General features: G+C 47.8%; 1 protein-coding gene across 3 annotated transcripts in view; it reads right to left on the reverse strand.

Annotated features, from left to right (window-relative positions):
* sea (mitochondrial citrate transporter scheggia) overlaps positions 1-26,421 on the reverse strand; it is an 88,306-nt gene that overhangs the window by 23,062 nt on the left and 38,823 nt on the right. For all 3 annotated transcript variants that reach the window (XR_011511934.1, XM_070533403.1, XM_070533402.1), the window contains exons 5-6: positions 25,579-25,799; positions 17,036-17,109 (exon numbers count right to left, since the gene is read on the reverse strand). Coding sequence is in view for 2 of the 3 variants with exons in the window: in XM_070533403.1 (XP_070389504.1) it covers positions 17,036-17,109; positions 25,579-25,799 (295 nt within the window). In the remaining variant the exon portion in view is untranslated. The remainder of the gene's footprint in view (positions 1-17,035; positions 17,110-25,578; positions 25,800-26,421) is intronic.

A 26,421-nucleotide genomic window follows, 5' to 3' on the forward strand; every position in this document is an offset into this window, starting at 1 on the left:
TCAGACGGTTCTGAAAAGGCACAGCTGACAATTATTGGGTGTTGCTATTGGGTGTTGCAATTACTGGGCCTTGCTGCATCAAAGCTGTTTTGTGAAATGCGGCTTTGGCAAGCCATCTGAACACCATATGCAAGAGCCAGCAGTTGGAATTTAAGATTGAAGTGAGCTCGCAGTTACCTGCCCCAAGGATGATTTTGTCACTGCCAAGGGCGACCTCGTGACTTGTGGTTTGCGTACCATGGAGGCCATTGCCAAAGAGCTTTCCACATCACAGCTCGATGCTTTGACCAGCAAGGAAGAAGACGAGGATCACTGCAGCAACAACGATCGCAGCAGCAACGACGGTTGCGGCAGCAGCCACGACGGGCAACCCATAATGGCCGAAATGCTCCTTGCAGTCAATCGTGCTGAGGTGTGCACTGGCGTGCGAAAACATTCATGAGGTCACGTGTGCCAACTTTTACACCCTCCAGAAGGCGATCATTGACTATTTAGGCAAGAAGAAAATGTAGATGGGTGTTAGAAACCTGTCCTGCTGCCGATAAATTCACCATTTCTTGATTTTGTGTACGTTGCCATCACTATACGACTTTTGGGTGATATGAATATTTTGCACAACCCCGTGAAACCACACTCAAATTTCACATTAGGGAGTATTATAATCTTCAGCATTTTTTCCTTCTGAAGCTGAAGGAATAGGGATGTTCTCCTGAATATAAGGGAGGTTTATCAGTTTAATACAGTAGCTGACCGATTTTCTGGACTTCGTGGGGACCGAGAAATAGTCCGAAAAATCGAACAGTCCAAGAAACTCATTCAACCAAAAAAATTAATGTTAGCCTTATAGCGGCTTAAAAAGAAATCTAATATTGCCCTGTCTCACACTAAGCTTGGGAGCGATCAGGTTTGCTTGGTTTTGCGCAATAGTGACGTCTCCGTATACAGCCGACAAGAGCATCACCGCATTGGCAATTTCCACTGATGAAGTCCGCCATGGAGATCAAAGAAACAAGCCATGTTTCTTCGCACCACTTGGCCCTCGTGAAGGCACAGGAGGTGGCACTGATCACACAAGTGTGAAGCCGCATAAACACACACAAAAGTGCAACGACTCCGAGACGTACCTGCTCAGTGGACACACCACAAGCAAAATAGCAACCGAAACTTCAGAAAAAATATTGTGAGCATTATATTACCCCTTCATCTCCTTCATCTGTATAGATTCATCCTCATGCCCAGCGTCGTCTTTTTCAGTGCGCGAGCTGCGAAATAAACCGTTGCGGCGTAACAGCTGTCTCGCAAGTGGTGGAGGCTGCTTTCGATCCCTTGGTCCTTTACGCCATCGAGTTTCCCTGGAGCTTCATTCAGGCCGCCGCTTGCTCAGGCTTTCCGCCAGGATGCCCCAAGAAGATCCTCCAGGAGCCTCTGGCGTCACCGTCTCTGCACCACTGGCCGTTCCATCATGGACCGTCAGCACGCGGCAGCGCGATCCCACCATGTTTATTGGCCTTCGTAGTGACGGCGTTGATGACTGGCTGGAAAATTATGACCGTGTGAGTGAGTCTAACCGGCGGGATGACATGCACAAGCTTCGCAACGTCGCATTCAACCTGACTGGGCAGCATTCAAACACCAGCTTCGGCAGCTTTTTGGCTCTCCCAACATTTGCTCTGAAATCGCCAAGAAGAAGCTTGATGGACGCACGCAACTTCCCGGGGAAACATACACCTCTTATATCGAGGACATCCTCGCCCTTTGTCGCCGTGTTGACGCCACAATGACGGAGTCTGATCGTGTTCGGCACATCCTAAAAGGCATTGCCCACATCGCATTCAACGCATTGGCGATCAAGAATCCAAATACCATAAACGATGTGATCGCGACTTGCCAACACCTGGACGCACTGCAGGCCATCCGGCTACAACCTGTTGCTGGGGACGCTCCTCCTTCATCGGATACCGACCTGCGTCTGCCGATTCGGACTCTCATACGCGAAGAGCTCCAAGCGTGTGGCTTGCTCAGTCCTCCCGTTCTCCAGCCTCAGCCTTCCGTTCCTGGCCTGCGTGAAATCATCAAAGAGGTGCTATCCTCCATGACCTGCGCTGCAAGCTGTGGCCCTCCTTTGCCATCCATGCTCAAGTTGCGGCTATGCAACCAGCGTTCGCTCGGACAACGCCTCCTGCTCCTGCTACTGGCCTCAACCATCTGGCAACTCTACCACCCCGTCGGACTGCCACGGGATTTTACACTACCAGGCCTATTCCCCGCCCAATTTTTTACTATTGCGGTATTCCGGGACACATATCGCGTTTTTGCTGAACACGACAACAGGACGAACGCCGTGGCTATGATATTTATGAGAGAGACCCGTTGCTTCCTCCAAGTCCTTACCAGCGCCGGCTCTCTCCACGCTCAGTTTCTCCACCTCCCGAGGCACCTCGCAACTATCGTCCAGGTCGCCGCCGCTCGCCCTCCCCTTTCTGACGCTCGACATCACCCCTGCAACCGGCCACCCGCACTCCTGACTACCATTCGGAAAACTAGATGGTGCAGTTTTTGGAGGGAAAGCTGCATGGCTCGCACAGACTACGATTCCTCCAGCGTGCCTGGCCAATACTTTATTCATGTGGGTAGAAGGTGTACCAGTACTAGCATTGCTTGATACAGGAGCAGCTATTTCCATTATTCACGCTGGCTTGTGCGCTCGTCTACGCAAAGTTACCACCACCTTACAGTGGAGCTCTTCTTCGTGGTGCAAATAATGTGATTCGGCCATCAGCGCAATGCACCGTTAGAGTTTCGATCGACGGGATACGCCACCATATCCAGTTCGCAGTATTGACTTCCTGTGCTCACGTGCTTATACTAGGGTGGGACTTTCTCTCTTCGGCGTCTGCTTTCATTTCGCGCCGTCAATGCCTCGTTAACTTGACAGAGACCGACCATTCTGACGACGAGCACGAACCACGCCTTCGCTTACGATCTGCTGACGATTGTATGGTGCCCCCTGGTCGCGAACAACTCCTTGTAGTTAACTCTGACATCGCCGATGGCGACGTTTTAGTTGTACCGTCATCCCATTGCTTATCCAAAGGGATTGCTCTGGCACCCAGCCTTGTTCGCTTTACCAATGGCACGGCCACTTTGGCTGTACTCAACACAACTAACGAGCCAGTTCTGCTTTCTAAAGGCACCGCTCTCATGTGCATCTTGGACACACAGCCTGTCTCTGTGCTTATGACTACTGCTGTTTCACAACCACCCACAGCTATGGATCCGGTCCCTGCTTCTGTTCTCGCTAGTACCATCAGCTCCGATTTAATGCCACAGCAGACGGGGGAGTTACTGGCATTGTTATCCAAGCATAAAGACCCCTTCGACGTACACAAGAAAGACGGCTCAGTGCGCTTTTGCATAGACTACTGTGCCTTGAACAAAATAACCTGCAAAGATGTATATCCGCTGCCCCGAATCAATGATGCGTTAGATTCATTACAAGGCGCGGAGTATTTCTCCAGCCTTGATCTACGCTTCAGATGCTGGCAGATACCCATGCACGAAGCAGACAAAAAGAAAACCGCCTTTGCCACACCTGATGGACTTTATGAATTTAATGTAATGCCGTTCGGCCTGTGTAATGCTCCCACCTCATTTTAGCAAATGATTGACACCGTACTATGAGGCCTAAAGTGGAAGACTTGCTTATGCTCCCTTGATGACATCTTTTCGTCTAGCTTCTATCAGCACTAGCAGCGCCTCGACGAAGTCCTGACATGCCTCTCAGCTGCTGGCCTTCAGCTGAATACAAAAAGTGCCACTTCGCCAACAAAACCATTGAAGTGCTCGGACACCTTGTCAGCAAGGAGGGTCTTCGACCCGTCCCCGACAAGATTACCAGTGTCCTCCGCCTCCCCAGGCCTCATTGCGCCAAAGACTTGCGTAGCTTCCTTGGCCTAGCTTCGTATTTCCGGTGCTTCATACATAACTTTGCCACCATTGCGGCGCCGCTCCATCAACTCCTTCCTTCTGGAGCTCCCTACGTATGGTCGGATGAATGCCAAACTGCTTTTGACCCCCTTAAGCGTGCCCTCACATCCGAACCTGTGCTTTGTCATTTCGACAACACCGCACCCACTCTGCTACATACTGACGCCAGCGGACACAGTATCGGCGCTATTCTGCAACATCAGCAAAATTCTGAAGAACGTGTGGTTGCATACGCAAGTCGCACGCTAACAGCTGCAGAGAAAAATTATATGATTACCGAGCATGAGTGTCTCGCCATCGTTTGGGCCGTCCAAAAATTTCGGCCTTATCTACACGGCCGCCACTTTACTGTCGTTACTGACCACCACGCCTTGTGCTGGTTGGAGACGCTAAAAAAGTGAACAGGACGTCTTAGCCGTTGGATACTTCGTTTACAAGAATACGACTTCGACGTCACCTACAAGTCTGGAAAGAAACACCAGGATGCCAATGCTCTCTCTCGTTGTCCCCTACCACTGTCTTCAAACGCTGCTTGCTTACCACCTTTTGTGAGCAAACCGCAGGGCGTGTCGCCCGCATTCCCTTCGCTCGCTGCTCTCGACCGGCTCCCTTCCAGCCATTCTCATATGTTTGCCTCTAGCCAACGTAATGACTCCTACTGCTACTCCGTTATGGAACGTATTCGCGGATCATCTCGCACACCTAACACTCGGCTCCGTCGGCAGTTGAAGAACTTCAAGATCGAAAATTCGATATTATACCAGTACGTGTTTCATCCCAAAGGACACTGTTGGGTTCCTGTCGTTCCCCGATCACTTCGGGCCCAGATATTGGAGACCTTTCCCGACGATCCCACTGCCGGTCACTTTGGTTTCCATAAAACCTATGTGCGAATTCGCAGCCGCTTCTCTTGGCTTGGACTTGCAACTTGCGGAGCGAAATATGTGGCTTCCTGTTTGCTCTGCCAACACTGCAAACAACTGACCTCACCTCCGGCTGGACAGCTCCAACCTGTCCCGTGTCCTGAAGCTCCTTTCGCAGTCATTGGTATCGACCTCTATGGACTGCTACCCTTAAGCAGTGGTGGTAAACGATGGATCCTCACAGCTGTAGACCACTTGACACGGTACACTGAAACAGCCGCACTATCTTCGGGATCAGCAGAGGAGGTTGCAGCCTTTCTCTTAGAAGCCATCTTTTTACGGCACAGAGCAACATGTGTCCTTTTGAGTGACCGCGGCACGACCTTTCTCTCTAAACTCGACGATGTTCTCCGTGCGTCTAATACCATCCATAAAACGACTTCCAGCTACCACCCTCAAACTAATGGTCTCACAGAGCGCTTCCATCGCGCGCTGTCTGACATGATATCTATGTACATCAACCCTGACCACACCAATTGGGATGTCATTCGACCATTCGTCACTTTCGCATACAACACAGCCGTCCAATGCACTACGGGGTACTCGCCCTTTTTCCTTGTGTATGGTCGCCAACCGCTCACTATTCTTGACGTTTCTTTCTTCAGTGTCCCCGTGCCTTCGTCCACATCAGTGTGTGAGCAGTTTGTTTCGCGCATTGCCCGGTGTCGCGTACGTGCCCGCCTCAACACCGACGCCAGTCAACAAGACCGCAAAATTCACTATGATGCACCTCAACGTGTCGTTTCCCTCCACCCTGGAGACGAAGTGTTACTGTGGACCCCACTTTGCGCTACTGGATTGTGCGAGAAATTTCAGTCCCGTTTTATCGGATCCTACATTGTTTGGGAACAGACTTCACCAGTGAACTATCGTGTCACCAGACTTCGCCAGTGAACTATCGTGTCACTCCAGTTGTTCAGCCTTTGGACGGCCGCTGCCGTGCCACAGAGATTGTGTATGTTTTGCGTTTAAAGCCTTTCATACGGCGTTTCCCGCCATAACCAGCGGCCGGGTTAGCCGCTTCCACACGCGGGGGAAATTGTGTGAGCATTATATGACCCCTTCATCTTCTTCATCTGTATATATTCATCATCATGGCCAATGTCATCTTCTGCAGCGCGCGAGCTGCGAAATAAGCCGTTGCGGCTTAACAGCTGTCTCACAATATATATATATATCCCCATAGTGATTACGATGATAGTACTGACCGAAAAAAGACAGAAAAAAGAAGTGCCGTCCCATGGATTTTTTCGTTAGCAGGGAAAGTGGGCACGGCCTCCAACACTGGACGATGGCGTGCACTCTCTACAGGTTTATTCGATTCAGCTAAGTTTCTCTACACCTTCTGCACCTAGGCCTTCGGTTCACCGAGGTTCAGCGGTGCACCCTGCCCCCCCCCCCTGGCTACAACTCGGGTATGCAGCAAGCACAGACGTGAGGAAGATTTCTGCTACAGCGCCGGGTCTGCGATGTTCGGAAAACGTGCACTGAGACGCTCACCCGAAGTCTGCTGCCCGACTAATGTCATGATGGTTTGGTCTATGAACTTATCGATGCTATAGATACTCGCAAGTTCACTGGAATGGAAAGGGAGCGGTAAGACGCACATTAAAAGAAGGCATGGCATATGGTCATGTTTGTACGTGTTATGAATAAATGCACTGGATTACAAAAAAGAAGCAGCGGGAATCGCACGCTGAGAAAACCGCTAAACATACAGTGCGACGCAACTCGAGAAATAATATGGAAACGTCCAAGAATTTAGAAGAAAAAAAAAAGATTGAATTGTCGCGACGGCACATCACACCATCACACCGTAGGCGTCGAAGTGTCTACAACGAAATTATTTTTGAACAGCTCTGATAGCGCCCACGCAACAATGGTTGCTTGTGTACTGTCAAATGCTCATATGCTGTGGCCTAAAGCTCACAGCACGGTACGAAAACGCGCTCACAGCGAAAGCAAAACATTGTGCGTGGACATGCAGGCAGATGCGCAGTCGGTCGCTGTGAACCCGTGCGATCCATTTATGCCCCATTTGGTTATACAGACAGCCCACTATAAGAACTTATTCCACATAGTTTGCTCTCAGTGTTTGCCTACCTTTCACGCAAGAAGCCGGTTCAGTAGACTCCATCGCGGCAACCGCGCACAGTGGCGTTCACTGTACATATTCGCTAACGAGATATCGTCTCTAAACGATTCTGTGCTTACAGTTTGCCCAAGATTATAATTTCGACAGTGAAAACTTCACTCGTTTTGAGAGTACTTACAGAAATCTCCAGGAGCGCTGCTGCGTGGTGTTTATATTGAGCGCTGTAAGCGAAACCTATAAGGAGCATGCTGAGTTATCCCTCATACTACGCAAGGGAAGCACTTCCGACAGATGGCGACTCCGTAACTCCTCACTCCCAATAGTAAACTGGAACATACTATAGTGGCGCGACAGGAAGGCTGCGCCGCCTTTCTCGATGGTCAGGACTACCACGGACTGCCACTAGGGTTTCGTATGGTGCTACTGTGCCTCTTCCTAGGAACGGCACGTACAGGTGCAACTGCCTGACTCCCGAGTCTCGTGAACTGCTGAGTTGGCAGCCACAAAGTGACGACTGCACGTGTACCGGTGTGTTCTCTCAAATTACTGGAGTGCCTTGCAGACATTTAAGTCCAAAACCAAGAAAGGGGCTGAGAGATGGAATAGCACACTGTGGTATAAAGTTTGTAAACAGGGATGAGGTGCCTCAGAAAGGCTGGCCAACGTTTCGATAGGAGGACCTATCTTCGTCAAAGGCGGCCCCGTCATCCTTGGCATGTTAGTTTTTAAGGGTTAGCGCAGTGACTAGTTTTAGTGCGGCTGGTTATAAAGGCTGAGACTTCAGAGGTAATGAACGCTGTCGTCCGACGTCTGAGTTTGGTTCTAAAGACGAGGGGATAAGAGCGGGGGAGTGGGTACGCAGGGAGAAAAGAAAAGCAGAGAGAGAGAGAAAAAAAAAAAATCAGGGCGACACCAAGACGAAAAAAAAGGAGAGAAAGAACAAGATGGAAAAAAATTAAAGAAAGACGGGGGCATGTGAAGGCGTTGGGGAGGCGAGAGGTAAAGGAGCATTCAGGGGTGTCGTTGGCGGCATGTATGTGTGGCATTAGAAGAACCGGTCAGGCGGTAAGTGCACGAGTAACACAAAAGACAATAATAAAAAAAAGAAAAACATGAGTTGAAAGAGTGACTTGAGTAGCATAGCAGCAATGTGTTGAGTAATTTTGAAGTAGTTAAGATGGCGACGTGGAGTCTGCGGTGCAATTTATAGGGTGACTTGTCTTACAAGGGACATTGCCCCAGTCGCTCAACGTACGTGTCGTCACGGCGGCATCCATAAATGGTGATACCCTGGGTTGAGGCGCCAAAAAAGGCATATTGACTTCGGAATGTGTTGGCGAGGGTGTTTCATAAAATATATAGAAAAAAGGAAAAGAGAGGGGGGGGGGGGGGACCGAAACCTGAATAACAAATAGGAGTGTGACGTGCGCAGAAGCGGGTGGGGGCAAAGTGTACATGGGAGAAGGGGGTCGCACAGTTGATGGGAGAAGGGGGTCGCACAGTTGATATAAACGCAAGAACCTGAAAGAGAATATTAAATTAAGTAGTATGCAATAAATTATTTTTTTTTTGGCTCGAAATGGAAGAGTAGGCAGGGTGTCTACCAAGATGACATATTCAAATTCCCTGAGTTTTCCAGGTTATCCCTGAGTGCCTTTGCGAAATTCCGTGAGTGACGCAAAACTGTTTTATTTCAAGAGGGGCTGAAACCACGTTGCCCGATACGTCACTCTCTAGTAAGCACATGAAAAAAAAAACAAAAAAAAAAACGACTTAATTCAGTTTCAAGACTAAGGAATAGTGTTTATGCTATTCAAAAAGAGAACAGAAAGGAGGGATTAGTAATATGCACAGCCAATAAAATGTCTTCGGAAAAAATTACCAAAAGAGAAATTCCCAGGTGTTGCGTACGTTGTCCCATGCGCGGATTGCGACTACGTGTACATTGGCGAAACTGGTGACTTTGAAAGGCGTCTTAAACAGCACAATTATGACGCCAAAAAAGAAAATGTGAAATCCAGTGCTTTGGCTGAGCATGCGACTTCAAGCGGCCCTGCAATCGACTGGGGGAAGGCAGGTGTCCTTGCCAGGGAAAAAGGGCTATCTCGAAGCCTTTATCTTGAGTCCCTCATGATCCAGACTATGCCACACACTCTGAACAGGAGCGATGGCAATCTGCTGTCAGTGTATGCGCGTTGCCTGCGTCACGTGTTCAAGACTATTTAAGCGAGCTGCTCGAGCACCTTTGTTTATTTTACCTGTGAACAAGGCTCCCGTGAGGGAGCCGAAACGTCTTCTTTTCTTTTAAATCTTTATTTGGTCGGCGAAGTGCCCCGGGTTTTTGTTTACCTTTTAACCAACTGATAGCAAGCTCAGTGGCATGAGGCCCGAACTTTGTCACAATTGAAATTCTCTCTCAACAGCTCGTAGATATAAGGTCAACCTCATCTGTCCTGACATACTCGCAGCCCGCGCATGACGCCTGAGTGTTCTGTTTCACTGCTATAAAGAGTTTATTTTGGTTTGGATGAGGGAAACCTGCATCTCGGCATCAACAAATTCTTTTTTTTTTTACCTCAAGCACCTTCTAAACGCCGGCAGCACGCTTCCTTTCGTGTTCATTCCTCAATGTCTAGGTTCTTTCTGTTCTTGTTCTCCTTCCGCCACTCGTTCGCCCCATGGAACATTTGAAGCATCTTCTTGGTCAGTTGCACAGTCCACGTCCGATTTTTCGAACTCCGCGAAAACGTTCGAAAAATCGGCCAGTTCGAAAAAATAAATGCATGTTATATACTGCCCTTAAGGGCTCAAATTGCCACAGGCGCATTTGAAAACGCTCTGAAGGCCTGTCGGTACACGTATTAGGCATATCGGTGCTCGTACAGTAACAGGAGATACCGGATGGATGCATGCGTGTATAATTAAGGAATACATACTGTGTCCCGTGCCAACGGCCCCTTCCCACTCTTGTCATGCTTCACTTCAATACTTTTGCATATGCTACACCAAGTAACATTTCTGTAAAGAGACGAAGCTGACTTTCGGGAACCGGCATTATGGAACACACCGTGCTTTCCAAGCTTCTAAGCCAATCGTGAGGACCACAAAGGAGCAGTCGGTGCCATTGCTGACAGCAGCGAATCCTTCCAATGAAAAACACGGCACACAACGGCAAGAAGCTTAATAGCGAACGTCGAAGCAGCTAGGTCTAGCGTTGCCGCAGTGGTGTATTACGGCTGCCAGCGGATCTGCGTGCGAGAGCGCCGATTTGAGTTGGCAAGGTAATCAAAACGGCAGCGGTGGTGGCTTTGATTAATGCCGCTTCAGACCTGCGGTCACGGCAAAAAGTCTGGAAAATAGGACGGTGAATTGTTCTTGCATCTGAAATTTCATACGTTCCGATACATTAACTCTATGGGGTACGTGGAGGTGCCGCGAAGCCGTCCAAATTATCGGGCACCCGGAAAGTTGGTCGTTGACTGTGCACTGGAAACTCCTCCAGTCGACCACAGGGCGTCAAAGACGATTCATTACAATTCCTGTCTGTTACTTGAGCCAGCATTACCGCGACTTTCAACCCTTTCAACAAAATTATCGCTAATTTTCTCTGATAGAGGCACAGTTTCCCTGACTTTTCCCTGACTTTTTCCAGACTACTCAAAATCCCTGAGAATTTCTGGTTTTCCCGGTTTTCCCGGTTGGTAGACACCCTGGTAGGTGAGGTTAAAAGTAGGGTTAGCTGGTGGCATAGCGTGTTTTGTGTCTTGGTTGATGATATGAGAATTTCAGATTTAAGTTACCGCTTTTAATGATTCTAAGTTACCACTTGCCAAATTATATCCCCTCGGGTGTAGGCAATTAAACTTGTGTATGAGGTATGATTCCATATATTTCCTTTCACGAGGGAAACGGAAATTTGTGATATATAGAGCCTTGCTTTGTCAAATATATGACCATGTTCATTAAAGTGGCTGGCTACTGCTTTAGGTAAATTGTGTTGTGTGTCCGTGTGGTGACTGTTGAGTCTTGTATGAATTTGTTGTCCAGTCTCACCTATGTATTGTTTGCTACAAGTGGTGTATTCTAGACAGTAGACTACGTTGCTTGATGTGCAGGTGAAAGCCTAAGTTACCTTGTGTGTGTAATTCGAAGCTGTACTTTTTACTGTAGTAGTAGATTGAATATGTTTGCGTGTAGAGCACCTGGGGCGGCCACAGGGACTGGTTCCCAACTTCCTCTTTGTCTTTAGTTTGGCGTGAACAAGAACATCTTTAAAATTATTGTCACGTCTGTAGGCTACTCTGGGAGGGTCCGGAAAAATCTTATTATTAAGTTTCTGGTTGCTGGTGAGAATTGGGTAGTATTTACTGAAGATGTTATTCACGTTTGGGAGTGCATAATGCACTCCCAAACTTGCTTCTGTGCACATCCCCCTCCTATTTGTTATTCCGGTTTCGGTTCCCCCCCCCTCTCTTTTCCTTTTTTTAATATGTTTTTAAAAACACCCTCACCAACACATTCGGAAGTCAATATGCCTTGTTCGGCACCTGAACCCAGGGTATCGCCATTTCTGGATGCCGCTGTAAAGACACCAACGTTGAGCGACTGGGGCAATGCCCCTTGAAAGACCATGCCGCTGCCTTTCAGCCACCCCATACATTGCACCGCAGACTCCTCGTCGCCATCTTAACTACTTCAAGATTACTCGACATATTGCTGCTATGCTACTCAAGTCACTCTTTTAACTCATGTTCTTTTTGTCTTTTGTGTTACTCGTGCACTGACCGCCTGACTGGCTCTTCTAATGCCACAAAAACATGCCGCCAACGACACCCCTGAATGCTCCTTTACCTCTCACCTCCCCAACGCCCTCCCATGCCTCCATCTTTTTTTTTCGTTCTTGTTCTTTCTCTCTTTCTTTTCGTCTTGGTGTCACCCTGGTTTTTATTTCTTTCTGCTTTTCTTTCTTTTTTTTTCTCCCGCCTTCCCACCACTCTCCCACTCTTGTCCCCTCGTCTTGGGAACCACGCTCACAGACGTCGGGCGACAGCTCTCATTATCTCTGAAGTCTCTCCCTTTATAACAACCGCCACCGACAACAACCGCACGTGACGTCACTGCACTAACCCTTTAAAACTAACATGCCGAGGATGACGAGGACGCCTTTGACGAAGATAGGTCCTCCTATAGAAACGTTGGCCAGCCTTTCTGAGGCACCTTATCCCTGTTTACAAACTTTACATTGCAGACATTTAGAATTGCGAGGACATGTAGTTCGCGGCATGCCGAAGTGAAGGACGGACTCGCACTGTTTTACTTCAGGCTGCCGGAGGGGCTACCCTGGCACTCCGTAAGCATCGTTGTTTGCAGCTCCTAGAGAAAATCTCAGTAGAGATTGTGGGATTGTAACCATCGGAGTGATGACAAGCCTCTGACCAAGTCGTCAGTGGCGTGCGAGTACCATTTCGAACCAAGATATACAGGGTGTCCCAGCTAACCTTAGCCACACCTTAAAGATATGCGAATGCCACGTAGCTGGACAGAATCAAGGTAATGTTGTTTGCCGTCGCTTGGAGATACTTAAATAATTTTTTTTAATTTAGCTTAATTAGATAATTTGTCTTAAATAGTCAACTTCTCAAGTTTTATAATTAGATGAAAAATGTCAATGACAAAATTGTACAGCAACATGAAAAACTCCCGATACAGCTATTTGTTGCTCAATATGCGCTACTAAAAATGTTTTTCCGAGCGTGAAAGAAGCCCGCGAATACACGTAAAGTGCCTCGAGTGGTCAGTCGCGCGGCAATTTAGCGTGTATTCGCGGACTTCATCCACTTTCATTTTCTTTAATTTATCATTTCTTTAATTGAATTAGTAAGTACAAGTAATTTCCCGTGTTGTCCTTGGTGTCTTTATTTGTTGGCTTCTTATTCTATGATAAATAAATACCGGGTCCCTCGATTAACCCTCCTTTCTTGTTTATATAGCAAGCCTGCATGACAACCATATTGAATTCATGTCAAACGCGTATGACTATAATAAGCAATTAATTCTGATTGCTGTGTAGCGAAAGTTCTGAGCGCGTGTAGTAAATATGAAAAAGAAATATATATAAAGTAGAACCCCGCTGTTAGGTTCCTCACTGCTGCGTTTTCCCGGCTGCTACGTCGTTTTCATCCGGTCCCGGCATAGCTTCCATAGGATCCAATGTATAAGGAACCCCGCTGTTACGCAGTAGCTGTGAAAACGTTCCCGCATAATGCGTCGCAACCCGAACCTGCCTGGGCTAAAGTAGGCAACACGCTCCAACCGCCATTTTGGCTTTTGACAAGTTTTGACTGGGCTTGGCCGGGCTTGGCTATGGAACGGGCTGCAAGAAGCCGCACGCCAGTTCGAGAGGCCGCCACTAGGTGGCCATTCATGAATAATGCTCTCACTATCATCACTGTGATTACGGTAGCTGCATGGTTTGTTGGACGGGTGGACTCACGGAGGAAGGAAACTCGGGAGAAGCCCTGACGTCACTCTTTGTGAAGCTATAGCTAAAGGGAAGCCGGAAGTTGGCGTTGCTTATGGCGTTGCTCCGCCTATTGGGCCAGCTCTCCTCTTTTTACATTTCTCGCGAAACCACGCCGCGCTGCGTGCAAACGGGCTGCTCAGACGTGCGCGCTGCGCAGCAATACTAAACAATCGTTAGCACGTTAGCATGATTACGTCAAAGAGGGCGAAATTTCCCGCGGATATTCCTTCGTCCATTGCCGTGGCGCGATGACGACGAGGAGCACGAGCCGCATGATGCCGGGGAGTTGCCAAATCCTAGCTTTGGAGAAGCCGTCGCGGCTCTGGACCTCCTCCGCAGGTACGTCGCACCTCACAGCGACGCTGACAGCAATGCGGCCTTCCAGGCTATTGACAAACGTGTGGCAATTTCTAGCGAGCGAAAGAAACGGCAAGCCACCATTCTAGACTTTTTTAAGTCCCAAGCGCACTCTGTGGAAATAAATTGTCTATAGCTGAAGCTGCACTTTTTTCATTCGTTTTCGGAGCTTTCCTCACTGTTGCGTTTTCCCGGCTGTTACGTTTTTTTTCCCTCAGTCCGGTGAAAAACGTATGAACGGGCTTCCACTAGTCAAACCTCGATATAACGAACCTCAATTTAACTAAATTCTCGATATAACGCACTTCTTATTTTTCTCAATCTCTGCCCCATTGAAAACCATGTATTTTTTTTCGCGATTTAACGAGGTCATTTTATACTGTACTTCCGATTTAACAAAGTCCTCGCGCATCGCATGCACATACCAGGAGCCTCCTTGACAGGCAGACGAAAACTTTAGCGGGGCATACAGCGATTTGCATGCGCCCTTTAATGCTCAAATTTTCCAGCTGCGCTTCAATACGTGGAGCAGAACGTGCCGCTGCGCCATCTATCGTGTACAAATGAAACCCGCAGCGGACGCGTTCCTGTAGTGCTAGCCTAAGTGCTTCAGAAGTTCCGGAACGCGTCACGCTATGACGTCACCGGCCTGTTGGAACGGGAAAACGCCAACCGGAAGTAAGTTTACGAACAGCGGTCGTTGGGCACGTTTTCTCAGTTGGTTACCATATTTACAAGATTGTAAGTCGCCCACTTTTTTTTTTTAAATTTGAAGGTCTGAAGTTGGGGGGTTGACTTACAATCGAAACCAAAACATGGCCCCGCCAAAAAAGCGAGACCAACGGAAGCTACAACGTAGTCGCAATTTTATGTTTGCTCTATGGCCCTACCCGTATCTTTTCGCTATCCTGCATGTTCGTTCGCTTTTCGGAAGGGTTTTTCAACATTTTTGAGAGTTTTACAGTGCATGCAACACTCATGGGGGGGGTGTCGATAGTTGATGGAAACGCCGCTGTTCTCATTTGCAGTGGCACCCTCAGAACGGCGCAGCTTGCAGGAAGTATTGGTAGTTCATGGAAGAGCAGACACCGCTCAGGGGATTCTTTCTCTGTTGAAAGGCATTGGCATTGGTTTGACGTGTTCCACTTGACTGCCGGCTATGTGCTACTTCTATGCTTCCCCAGTCGTCATGAGTGCTCCAGGCCCACTAATCGTTTGGCACTCGTTCACAGCAGCGTTCAAGAGGGCTGCCATCCTTTATGCCGAAGAAACAAATCACAAATGGGTGGTGCGAGAGTGGCGACTGCAGCGAAGCGAAATTTTCACCTGTGACGCCAAGTGAGCAATTTCCCACGTGCCAAAGTCTGGATGGTTTCCGGAGCTGTAGGCTAAGCTTGCGGCGTACGTCGCTCAAATGAGTGATCGGTCCCTGCCAGTGAAGTGCGACATAGTCATGAAACAAGCCTGGACCTTCACCTTAATTTTAAGGCCCTGTTCCTGCGCGAGTACAATGATGGTGACGAAAGTATGGTGTACACAACAGATGTCGTTGACTCGTGGCAGCTGCTCTACGATCAGGAAGGTGCTCCAAGCGACGTGACAATCGAGGACTTTGTCTTCAGCGATGCTTGCGCTGTGACAACTGAAGAGCTGGACAATGACGCAATAATCTAGAGTGTCACAGATACAGAAATGCAGGACGACGACTTGGACGAAGAACTCCAGGCGGCAAGCAGCATTGCTACACCGAAGCAAGTCATGGATGCGCTGCATCTCTTACACACGTATGCGGGCGCACATTTGCAAGAGCAAGCCTTAGCAGCGCTGTCAACCTACGAGTGCCTTATAACCTTAACGCTTATTAAAAAGCGGCAGATGAAACTGATGGAGTTCTTCGCTTCCACCTGAGTTGCATAGAATTGCTCTGCGGGAAGTTAAATAAAATATTCCAGAGTTCATGAATCTATGTCGCCACTGCTTTACTGAGCGCAGTATCATCCGATGGCTGCGAGCGTTAAGCGCTCTAATGGTAAGTGGACCCTAAGTGGACCCTAATGGTAAGTGGACCCTAATGGTAATCGCACCCCTAAATTTTGTCATCAAAATTCGATTTTTTTTATTTCCCATGTAATGATCGCACCTTGAACGTGCCGCAGCGATATGTCGTGTGCCAAGTCTAGCTAATAATGATTGTGCCTACCATCTGTCAAATGCTATGCGAACGACTCTTCAAGACAAACCAAGCGGTCTGCACGCACCAAACATTCTTAAGCAGATGCCCCATTTCATTCCACTCATCACATTCCGCACTTCCATGAAAAAAAAAAAAAAAAAAGCTGCAACCAAACTTGCGTTATTATGCGTAGGCTTTATAACGGTTGGGCTCAACAACAACAACAACAACAAAAAATGCACCTTTCGATTCTTCTCGTCTACACTCGTGGGCCCGCAACAAATCGCGAGCAGCAACGACAGCTGCCACGTTTACACTGATACATTAGAAGTGTACCCTATTCATACGCCGATGCTTGTACCACAGCAAAGATATTCGCCCACCCTTAGCGGAAACTTGCCGTATTAGGATAATAGCGAAAACAAATGCCGCAGTTTCTGCAGCATGCCCACCATGTGTTGCTATGTGATTGGCAGCTAAGTGCACCCATCTGTTTCTGTTCCCTCAAAGTAGACATGGCTACGTTATTGCTGCAAACGTGCCGATATTTACGATACTATTCATTACTGATATGGAAGAAACAGTTTCAATGCATGTAATGCACTCACGAAAAGAAAAAATCATGTTCGGCTTGCTCCGCCGGCCGCCATTTATTTTTTTGTGTCCCGCACTACATACAGCGGCAGGTGCCTATTTTTTGACCTGTTGTCATCCCTCACCAAATGCGACATGAAAAACATTTTGTTTTCTTTTTGCGGGAACTTTAACCTGCGTAATGATCGCACCCCTGAAGTAGCGTCAATTTTTTTGGACAAAAAAGTGCTAGCATTATGTGAGTAAATACGGTATTGTAGCTTGCGCAAAGCAATCAGATTTTTTAATTCTCAGTGATATTCAGTTGACACAGCTACATACAAGTTCAACAACCAGAAGCATTTATGGCAAGTATCACAAAAAGGCAAAGAAAAGTAACTTACGCAGGGAAGCCCTCATGCCTGGCAATCTGCAAAATGCAGTCCAACGTATTCTTGTACTTGTGTGCATCTAAGCCCTGCAAGTAGAGTGTGGCGAACAAAGAATGAACAAAGAATTATGAAAATGTGCACTGGTAGGAGATTAAGCTTTACACTCGAGTTACCAGGGGGAATCACTGGCACTGAAATCACACAGTGCCTCTGAATTGGCAGCACAGTAAAACCCAGGTAACCTGATTTTCCCGTAACAGGAAGAAGAAATGTCTTAATTGTACAAATGTTGAATTATTGAATAGACTAAACAAAACAATAAATAAATGTTTAGTTCATCAGCATACCCTTTTGAGCAGCATGTTTTCACAGTACTCACCAGTGTTCAAATGGAACATCAATGCATTTTGCCACAAATTTCAAGGATGCATTTACCAAAGCTGATGGCAAGAGCATGATTTCTGATAATGGATACAATTTCAATGCCAATCGCTATAATTTTGCGAGTTTGACAAGTGCGCTAAAGGGAATGTGCCCGTATGAGAATTGGGAAAATATTGCGAAATGAACCAGGCAGTGTTTTCTTGATCACAATAAATTTGCAAGTTTGACAGGTGCCCTAAAGTGGATGTGCCCGTATGAGAATTGGGAAAATATTGCCAAATGAACCAGGCAGTGTTTTCTTGATCACAATAAATTTGCAAGTTTGACACGTGCCCTAAAGTGAATGTGCCCGTATGAGAATTGGGAAAATATTGCCAAATGAACCAGGCAATGTTTTCTTGATCACAATAAATTTGCTAGTTTGACACGTGCCCTAAAGTGAATGTGCCCATATGAGAATTGGGAAAATATTGCCGAATGAGCCATGCAGTGTTTTCTTGATCACAATAAATTTGCAAGTTTGACATGTGCCCTAAAGTGGATGTGCCCGTATGAGAATTGGGAAAATATTGCGAAATGAACCAGGCAGTGTTTTCTTGATCACAATGAATTTGCAAGTTTGACAAGTGCCCTAAAGTGGATGTGCCCGTATGAGAATTGGGAAAATATTGCCAAATGAACCAGGCAGTGTTTTCTTGATCACAATAAATTTGCAAGTTTGACACGTGCCCTAAAGTGAATGTGCCCGTATGAGAATTGGGAAAATATTGCCAAATGAACCAGGCAGTGTTTTCTTGATCACTATAAATTTGCAAGTTTGACACGTGCCCTAAAGTGAATGTGCCCGTACGAGAATTGGGAAAATATTGCCAAATGAACCAGGCAATGTTTTCTTGATCACAATGAATTTGCAAGTTTGACAGGTGCCCTAAAGTGAATGTGCCCGTATGAGAATTGGGAAAATATTGCCAAATGAACCAGGCAATGTTTTCTTGATCACAATAAATTTGCAAGTTTGACAGGTGCCCTAAAGTGAATGTGCCCGTATGAGAATTGGGAAAATATTGCCAAATGAACCAGGCAGTGTTTTCTTAATCACAATAAATTTCCAAGTTAGACAGGTGCCCTAAAGTGAATGTGCCCGTATGAGAATTGGGAAAATATTGCGAAATTAACCAGGCAGTGCTTTCTTGATCAGAATAAATTTGCAAGTTTGACACGTGCCCTAAAGTGAATGTGCCCGTATGACCATTGGGAAAATATTGCCAAATGAACCATGCAGTGTTTTCTTGATCACTACAATTTTTCAAGTTTGACACGTGCCCTAAAGTGAATGTGCCCATATGAGAATTGTGAAAATATAGCCAAATGAACCAGGCAGTGTTTTCTTGATCACAATAAATTTTCAAGTTTGACAAGTGCCCTGAAGGGCATGTGCCCGTATGAGAATTGGAAAAATACTGCCAAATGAACCAGGCAGTGTTTTGTAACGTTTTTTCTGCATGTCGTTTAATTCTTCCTGTTGGATAACTTAATCAATTTCGTGAGTCTCGTCAAGGTCAAGTTAATGGGAGTCGGCTGTATTTTTTCATATTCTGTTGAATGTTATGCTATACAGTATTTGCTTCGCATTGAATTTCGGTATTTGAATTTTGAATTATTGGGACCGAACCTATATCAATATTGTAATGATGTTAGTAAAACAAGGATATTTATTAAAGGCGAACTTGTGCCCACAAGTAAAAGTCACTGCAGTCGTGCAGAAATCCGCGGCAGTCGCGTTCTCAAGCTGGGCTCGAACAGTCTTCCTCTTCTCACGTGACACCTCGTGCGCGTGGCACATGCGAGCCGGCTCCAACTGGCTGCCCGTGCCACGAAGATCGCTGCCTGTTGTTGCTGAACAACACCACTGTAAGGCGTGCACAGTGCCCAATGCAAAGGGCGCGCAACTTGAATGTCACCAAGTTTGTCGTGGCATTATCTCCCTCCTTACCGCATCGGCCCGATGCGTGAGAGGAAGTAGGGGTTCCTGTGGGCGCTCACTTTTTTTTGTTGTTGTTCATGACCTCTCCTGGTAGGGTTTCATGCGAACAACATGCACAACTTCCGTGGAGTTGCGCCGTCTTGGGCTCTTGTGTCCAGCGGATTTCACTTCGTAAGTGACATCGCTTATACGACGAAGTATTTCGTAAAGGCCGAAGTATCGGCACAGAAGCTTTTCAGACAGTCCCCGGCGTCGCACTGGGGTCCATACCCACACCTTCTCATCGGGCTGGTAATGAGCTTCACTACGCCGCTGGTTGTACCGGCTGGAGTCTATGCGTTGTTGGCGGCGTATTCGGTACCTTGCCATCTGTCGTGCCTCCTCAGCTCGTTGCAAGAAATCATCTAGGTCAGATGAGTTATGGTTTTCTTCATCTAATGGCAACATAGCATCCAAAGTTGTGGATACTGCTCGGCCGAATACAAGTTCAAATGGGGTGACTCGTGTTGTTTCCTGAATGGCCGTATTATATGCGAAGGTGATGTATGGCAAAATTTTGTCCCACAGCCTATGTTCAACGTCGACATACATCGAAAGCATGTCGGTCAGTGTTCTGTTAAGGCGTTCAGTTAAACCGTTTGTCTGAGGGTGGTACGCCGTAGTTTTCCTATGATCAGTATGTGCCATTTGCAACAAGCATTTCATTAGGTCCGCAGTAAAGGCCGTTCCCCGATCGGTAATAACTGTGGGAGCGCCATGCCTGAGCACGATATTGTGGACAAAGAATTTTGCAACTTCGACAGCCGTTGCATTGTACAGGGAATCAGTTTCTGCGTAACGGGTCAGATAATCCGTGGCCACAACTATCCACTTTTTGCCTAAAGATGATGTTGGGAAGGGTCCAAAGGTCCATACCGACTTGTTGGAATGGGGCTTTTGGTGGCTCTATTGGCTGGAGGAGGCTGGCCGGCTTTACGGATGGAGTCTTGCGCCTTTGACACTCGCGACAACTCTTGACGTAGTGCTGCACTGATGCTAATAACTTGGGCCAGTAGTATTTCAGACGAATCCTGGCGACTGTACGGCTCACGCGCATGTGTCCAGACGTCGGCTCATCGTGACATGCACGCAAAATTTCTTCTCGCATAGATGTGGGTACGACAAGTAAAAACTTTGTCTCGCTGTTCTCGAAGTTTCTCTTGTAGAGGACACTTCCTCGCAGACAGAACGAGGATAGTCCCCTAGAGAAAATACGCGGCAGATGAACGTCGAGTCCCTCCAGGCGCTGTATAAGTGGAAGCAATTCCAGGTCACCTCGTTGTTGTTGAGCAATTTGTGACGCGTCAACAATGCCAAGGAACGGGAAATCCTCTTCTTCTGACACAGTTGACTCGAGGGGTGCGCGTGACAAGCAATCGGCATCGCTGTGTTTCCTCCCGGATCGGTATACGACAGTAATGTCATACTCTTGAAGCCGAAGGCTCCATCTTGCTAGTCGTCCGGATGGATCCTCGAGATTCGCCAGCCAGCAAAGCGAATGGTGATCGCTGACTGCTCTGAATGGTCTACCATAGAGGTAGGGCCGAAATTTACATATTGCCCAAATGACTGCAAGGCACTCTTTTTCGGTTGCGGAGTAGTGCCTCTGCTTTCGAGAGCTTACGGCTGGCATAAGCAATTACTTTCTCCTGGCCGTTATTCCACTGCACTAGTATGGCACCGAGGCCGACGCTACTCGCATCGGTGTGAACTTCAGTGTCGGCTGTCTCATCAAAATGGGCAAGGATTGGAGAAGCTTGCAGGCGTTTCCTTAACTCGTCAAAGGCGTCTTGTTGTTCGCTTTTCCACATGAAAGGTTGATCTTCTCTTGTCAGTATTGCAAGGGGCTCAGCAATGTTTGAAAAGTTTTCCACAAATCTTCTGTAGTATGCGTATAAACCCAAGAAACGTCGCACTGACTTTTTATCTGTGGGTGTCGGGAACCTCGCAACAGCTGCTGTCTTTTCGGGATCTGGCCGAACGCCTTCAGCACTGATGACGTGTCCGAGAAACCGAAGTGCATCGAAGCCGAATTGACATTTTTCCGGCTTAACTGTCAAGTCTGCTGCGCAAATAGCTTCTAAATACTAGTCGCAGGCGCTCTAGATGTTGGTCAAATGTGGCGGAAAATACGACTACATCATCCAAATACACTAAGCATGACTGCCATTTCAATCCTGCAAGCACAGAGTCCATCATTCGCTGGAACGTTGCGGGTGCGGAACAGAGAATGGAAGTGCTTTAAATTCGTAGAGGCCATCAGGGGTTACGAATGCTGTCTTTTCATGGTCCCGTTCATCCACCTCTATTTGCCAATATCCACTCTTGAGATCCAGGGAGGAGAAAAACTTTGCACATCGAAGCCGATCTAACGTATTGTCGATACGCAGAAGGGGGTACACATCCCGCTTGGTTAAGCTGTTCAGTTTAGGTAGTCGACGCAGAATCGAAGTGTGTTATCTTTTTTCTTAACCAGCACTACCGGAGACTCGCCCATGGACTGCTGGAAGGCTGAATAACGTCATCTGAAAGCATGCCCTTTACTTGCTTCTTGATGATCTCCCTTTCTTTTGGCGACACTCGATACGGGTGCTGGCATACCGGTCTTGTGGCGTCCTCTGTTATGATTCTGTGCTTCGCAACATACGTGCGCCGTACCTTCGAGGACGTGGAGAAGCAGTCAGAAAAATCCTTTATCAGGGCATATATCCGTTTCTTTCGGGCTTCAGGGAGTCTCGGGTTGACGGTAATTGATCTGTCGACACTGCAGGTTCCTGGCAGGGCAGTTGACGTAGTTAGGCTGCATAATTCGGTCGCTTCACAGAACTCGTGGAAATAGGCAATAGCTGTTCCTTGTGCGATGTGTTGGAATTCATTACCGAAATTTGTAAGTGCGACATTTGCATGGCCATCGCTTAAATGAACGAGGCCCCGAGCCACGCAAATACCTTTGTTGAAAAGGAGCTCTATGTTTCCATCCGCTATGCCTTCGTGGTCGGAAAATCTTTCATTCTCCATAAGAACCATTATACTGCAGTGTGGCGGCACAGTTACATCATCGTCAACAACGCGCAGTGCAGCGAGACGTTGCTCCTCCAATTCTTCCATAGGTACAGCTTGTTTTGTCGAGAAAGATACCCTGGACCTACGTAGGTTAATTATGGCGCCGTTAGCTTGTAGAAAATCCATTCCCAATATAAGTTCCCGTGAACATTCTGGCAGAATAAAGTCAGAAACATAAGTGAAGCCTTTTATTGTAAGTCTTGCGGTGCATCGGCCAAGGGGCGTAATAAGATGGCCGCCTGCCATGCGTATCTGCGCACCAGTCCACTTCGTCACAACTTTTTTAAGGTGCTTCGTCATCTTGAACCTTACTACCGAATAATCAGCGCCGGTGTTGACTAAGGCATTCAGCTCGCATCCGTCTATTATCAACCGCAAATCTGACGTAATCGTTTCGTTCCTGCACCTGTAGACTGGAATTATCTCGTCACCGCACTGGAATCGCGTTGGAGGATCTTCGTAACTCTGGTTATCAGCGGCCTCACCTCCACAGGTCGCTTGCTTCAATTTTCCTGGTGTGGGCTTGGTGAACGACGCCTAGGCAATCTTGGAGACGCGCGTGGGCTAGGCGATCGGTAGCGAATGGGCGGCGGTGCCCGTGGTTGATGTTGGAGAGGAGTAACGGGGCTTTGGCGCGTCGACAAGTATTCTATCTCCGCTGGCCATTCACCAATTCGGGGGCATGGTGCGCTTAAGGGAAAACCCCTTAACCAAACTTGACGGTACAGGCAGAACCTATACAGGTGACCCACTTCTCTGCAAGGGAAACACAAAGGCCTGCGCTCGTGGTCACGCCAGACGCCACTTTTCCGGGGCCTTTGTTCCACAAAACGAGGTGCACTACGTGCTAAAGGCTGATAGGCAGCCGGTGGTTCCAGTAGATGAGGTGCACTGCGTACTGTCGACGGGTAGGGAACGGTCGTCGCAACTGCTCCACTACTGTGTACCGCGGGTTGCCTGAGTACGTCGGCGTACGTTGGGGTGCGCCGCGTCGGCTGTGGCTCACGCTCTGGATCCCGTATGACGTTACCAAATTCGTCCCGGACAAAGTTGATGATAGATAGTGCAGCTGGAGCCTGAGGTATCTGCAACTTGTTGAGCTCTTCCCTGATCACTGACCGGACAAGCTCCCGCAGGGCTTCCAGGTAGTTTGGCAGGCCTCCAGGGAAGACATCGACAGGTGTGCAGCTTGCCTCACGGTTGTATTGCCGAGTCCGCTGTTCCAGCGTCTTTTCGATAGTCGTTGCTTCACATCTGAACTCAGCGACCGTGTGCGGTGGGTTGCGGACGAGAACTGCGAAGAGTTCCTGCTTTACTCCACGCATGAGATGGCGCAGCTTCTTATCTTCACTCATGGTGGGATCAGCACGCTTGAACAGGTGGGACATGTCCTCGATGTTTATCGCCACATTCTTGTTTATGAGCTGGTTCCTGGCTTGAAGTGCGATTTCCGCCTTTCATTACGATCCGTGCTGGCATATGTTGCTAGCAGTTGTCGAAATTCCTCCCAAGAGGTCAAAGAGGGTTCGTGGTTTTCATACCACGTTTTTGCGAAGTCTTCCAAGGCGAAATATACGTTACGGAGCTTCTGTCTTTCATTCCATTCATTAAAGCTCGCCACTCTCTCGAACAGTTCCAACCAATCTTCCACGTCTTCGAACGAGTCACCATGGAATGTTGGCGGCTTGCGAGGTTGGCTTACGACTAGCTGTGCCTGTGTTACCTGGGTAGTCATTGTGGCGGCGTCCGTTGTGGGAGTTTCTCTTGGCAAGAAGAGAAGAGGGCCAAATTCGGGCGAGTCACCTCGAAGACTGCGGCTGGTCCGCTGGTGTACAGGTGTCAGTTCCACGGGATGGACTCGCGGGTTGTCGGGGCTACGCTGACTTTCGTTCGTGGGGCTTCGACTCATACCCCGCACCTCCACCAGAAATGTAACAATGTTAGTAAAACAAGGATATTTATTAAAGGCGAACTTGTGCCCACAAGTAAAAGTCACTGCGGTCGTGCAGAAATCCGCGGCAGTCGCGTTCTCAAACTGGGCTCAAACCGTCTTCCTCTTCTCCTCGCGTGACACCTCGTGCGCGTGGCGCATGCGAGCCGGGTCCAACTGGCTGCTCATGCCACGAAGATCGCTGCCTGTTGTTGCTGAACAACACCACTGTAAGGCGTGCACAGTGCCCAATGCAAAGGGCGTGCAACTTGAATGTCATCAAGTTTGTCGTGGCAATATGAAACTATACAATCGTCAATCTTAGTTTCGGTGACCAAGTCACACTGCCACTGACATAGCTCAGTAACGACGAGCCAAAAACAAAGCTAGCAATGCCCCCATTTAATTTTTCAATTATTGAACTTTCAGATTCTGCACAGTATCTTTCTCAATTTGCCTGATAGTATTCGCACGCATGGTGTTGGAAAATCTTGAAAATGATGCCATTAAGGTTGTCTTCTATATCCTCGATTTACTTGGCGGTGTCATTTCTCGATGACAAAACAGCAACTTCGGTTGCCAACACGCGACAAAGCAGCACTGTTAAGGTCCAACAGCAAAGGGAGTGTCAACGTAATGAAAATTTGCCTAAACCGTTGCAAGAAGTTTGCCGCTCATTGAGCGACCCTGCCCAAGATTACATTACATCCACAGGATAAACTGAGGGCCGTAGAGGTGGCCTGCAGGTCTGCTGGCACAACCACCGGTGATTAGCTGTAGACTACAGCTTGCGTTAAGTTCGTCTGTGCACTTAATGAATGAAATGAGCTAAGCACTGGTGTAGGCAGAAAGCACTGAGCCTAAAACGCCGACGCCATGCAGTTGGCACAATGAAGGTCGCATGCAAAATTAGAACTCATTTTGGACTGGCAGATGTTTTTCATGTTTTTGCGGTCCCTAAGGAGGCTGAAAAATCAGACAATGACTGTAGATAGTGTTGTGCCCTTTGTGTCCTCTGCATTATATTATGTACGACTCTGAATTTAAAAAATCATATGATAGTGCATTGTCCTGTCTGTTTCACCTGTCTTGTCATCTGTGCTGTCTTGCCAAACAACCAAATGGGCCACCTTTTTAAGAATGAAGGGACCTTACCTGCATGCGTGTTTTGACCACATCGATGGGTGTGTTGCCAAAGACGGAGGCGGCTCCGGCAAATGCACCAAACATGCCAACCACCAGCTTGTTGACCGGCTTGTGAGGATCCCCACCTCGGTACCAGTCCTTGAGCGTCTCCATGACGAAGAAACGAATCGCCTGGTTGCTGCCCTGCTTCATGATTGTGGCTGTCACACCTTGATACGTGCCCTTAATGCCTGCAAGAGAAAGGGCACAAACTTGTCAGGCTTACCTGCAATATGAACAAAGGGCCACCAGGTAAAAAGGAATGAAAACTGGGCGACCATGTACGCTAGCTACAAGTCTCTCTGAAAAAAGGCTTGGTTATTTCAACCACATAGCGAGCACATCTGTTGCTTTATCACCTCAATTTTAATGTGTTGGCATTTTTAGGGTACTTCAGGCACTCTCCGCGGGCTAGCTTTTTATTATCTGTCTCTAACCGTTTTCCTGCCTACCTGGGTCACCGAGTAGTCCATGGTCAAATAGGTACCGTAAAAACCGGACTATAGGTTGGACTGGAATATAGGTTGATCCCCCAACTAACGAATTCTAAAAATAAAAAAAATCCTTTTCAATGGCAAAAGTACCGAAAGACACCCTTACCTTGAAACAAATGCGACTCAGCCGGTTGCACAATGGTGACAGTATTGAAACACTGCTCGCATGTGCACCTGGCCAAGTTTTTAACAGTATCGCGCGACCATCGACCCACATGCTTGTCAGCACCTTATTAATGGCACAGAGCGGCGAAACAAACGAAATACGCGCATGTGTACACATGCGCTTACTTTTGCTATTTCGCCGCTCCGTGCCATG

This window comes from Dermacentor albipictus, chromosome 2 (genome assembly GCF_038994185.2).
Source record: "Dermacentor albipictus isolate Rhodes 1998 colony chromosome 2, USDA_Dalb.pri_finalv2, whole genome shotgun sequence".
NCBI classification, from domain to species: domain Eukaryota; kingdom Metazoa; phylum Arthropoda; class Arachnida; order Ixodida; family Ixodidae; genus Dermacentor; species Dermacentor albipictus.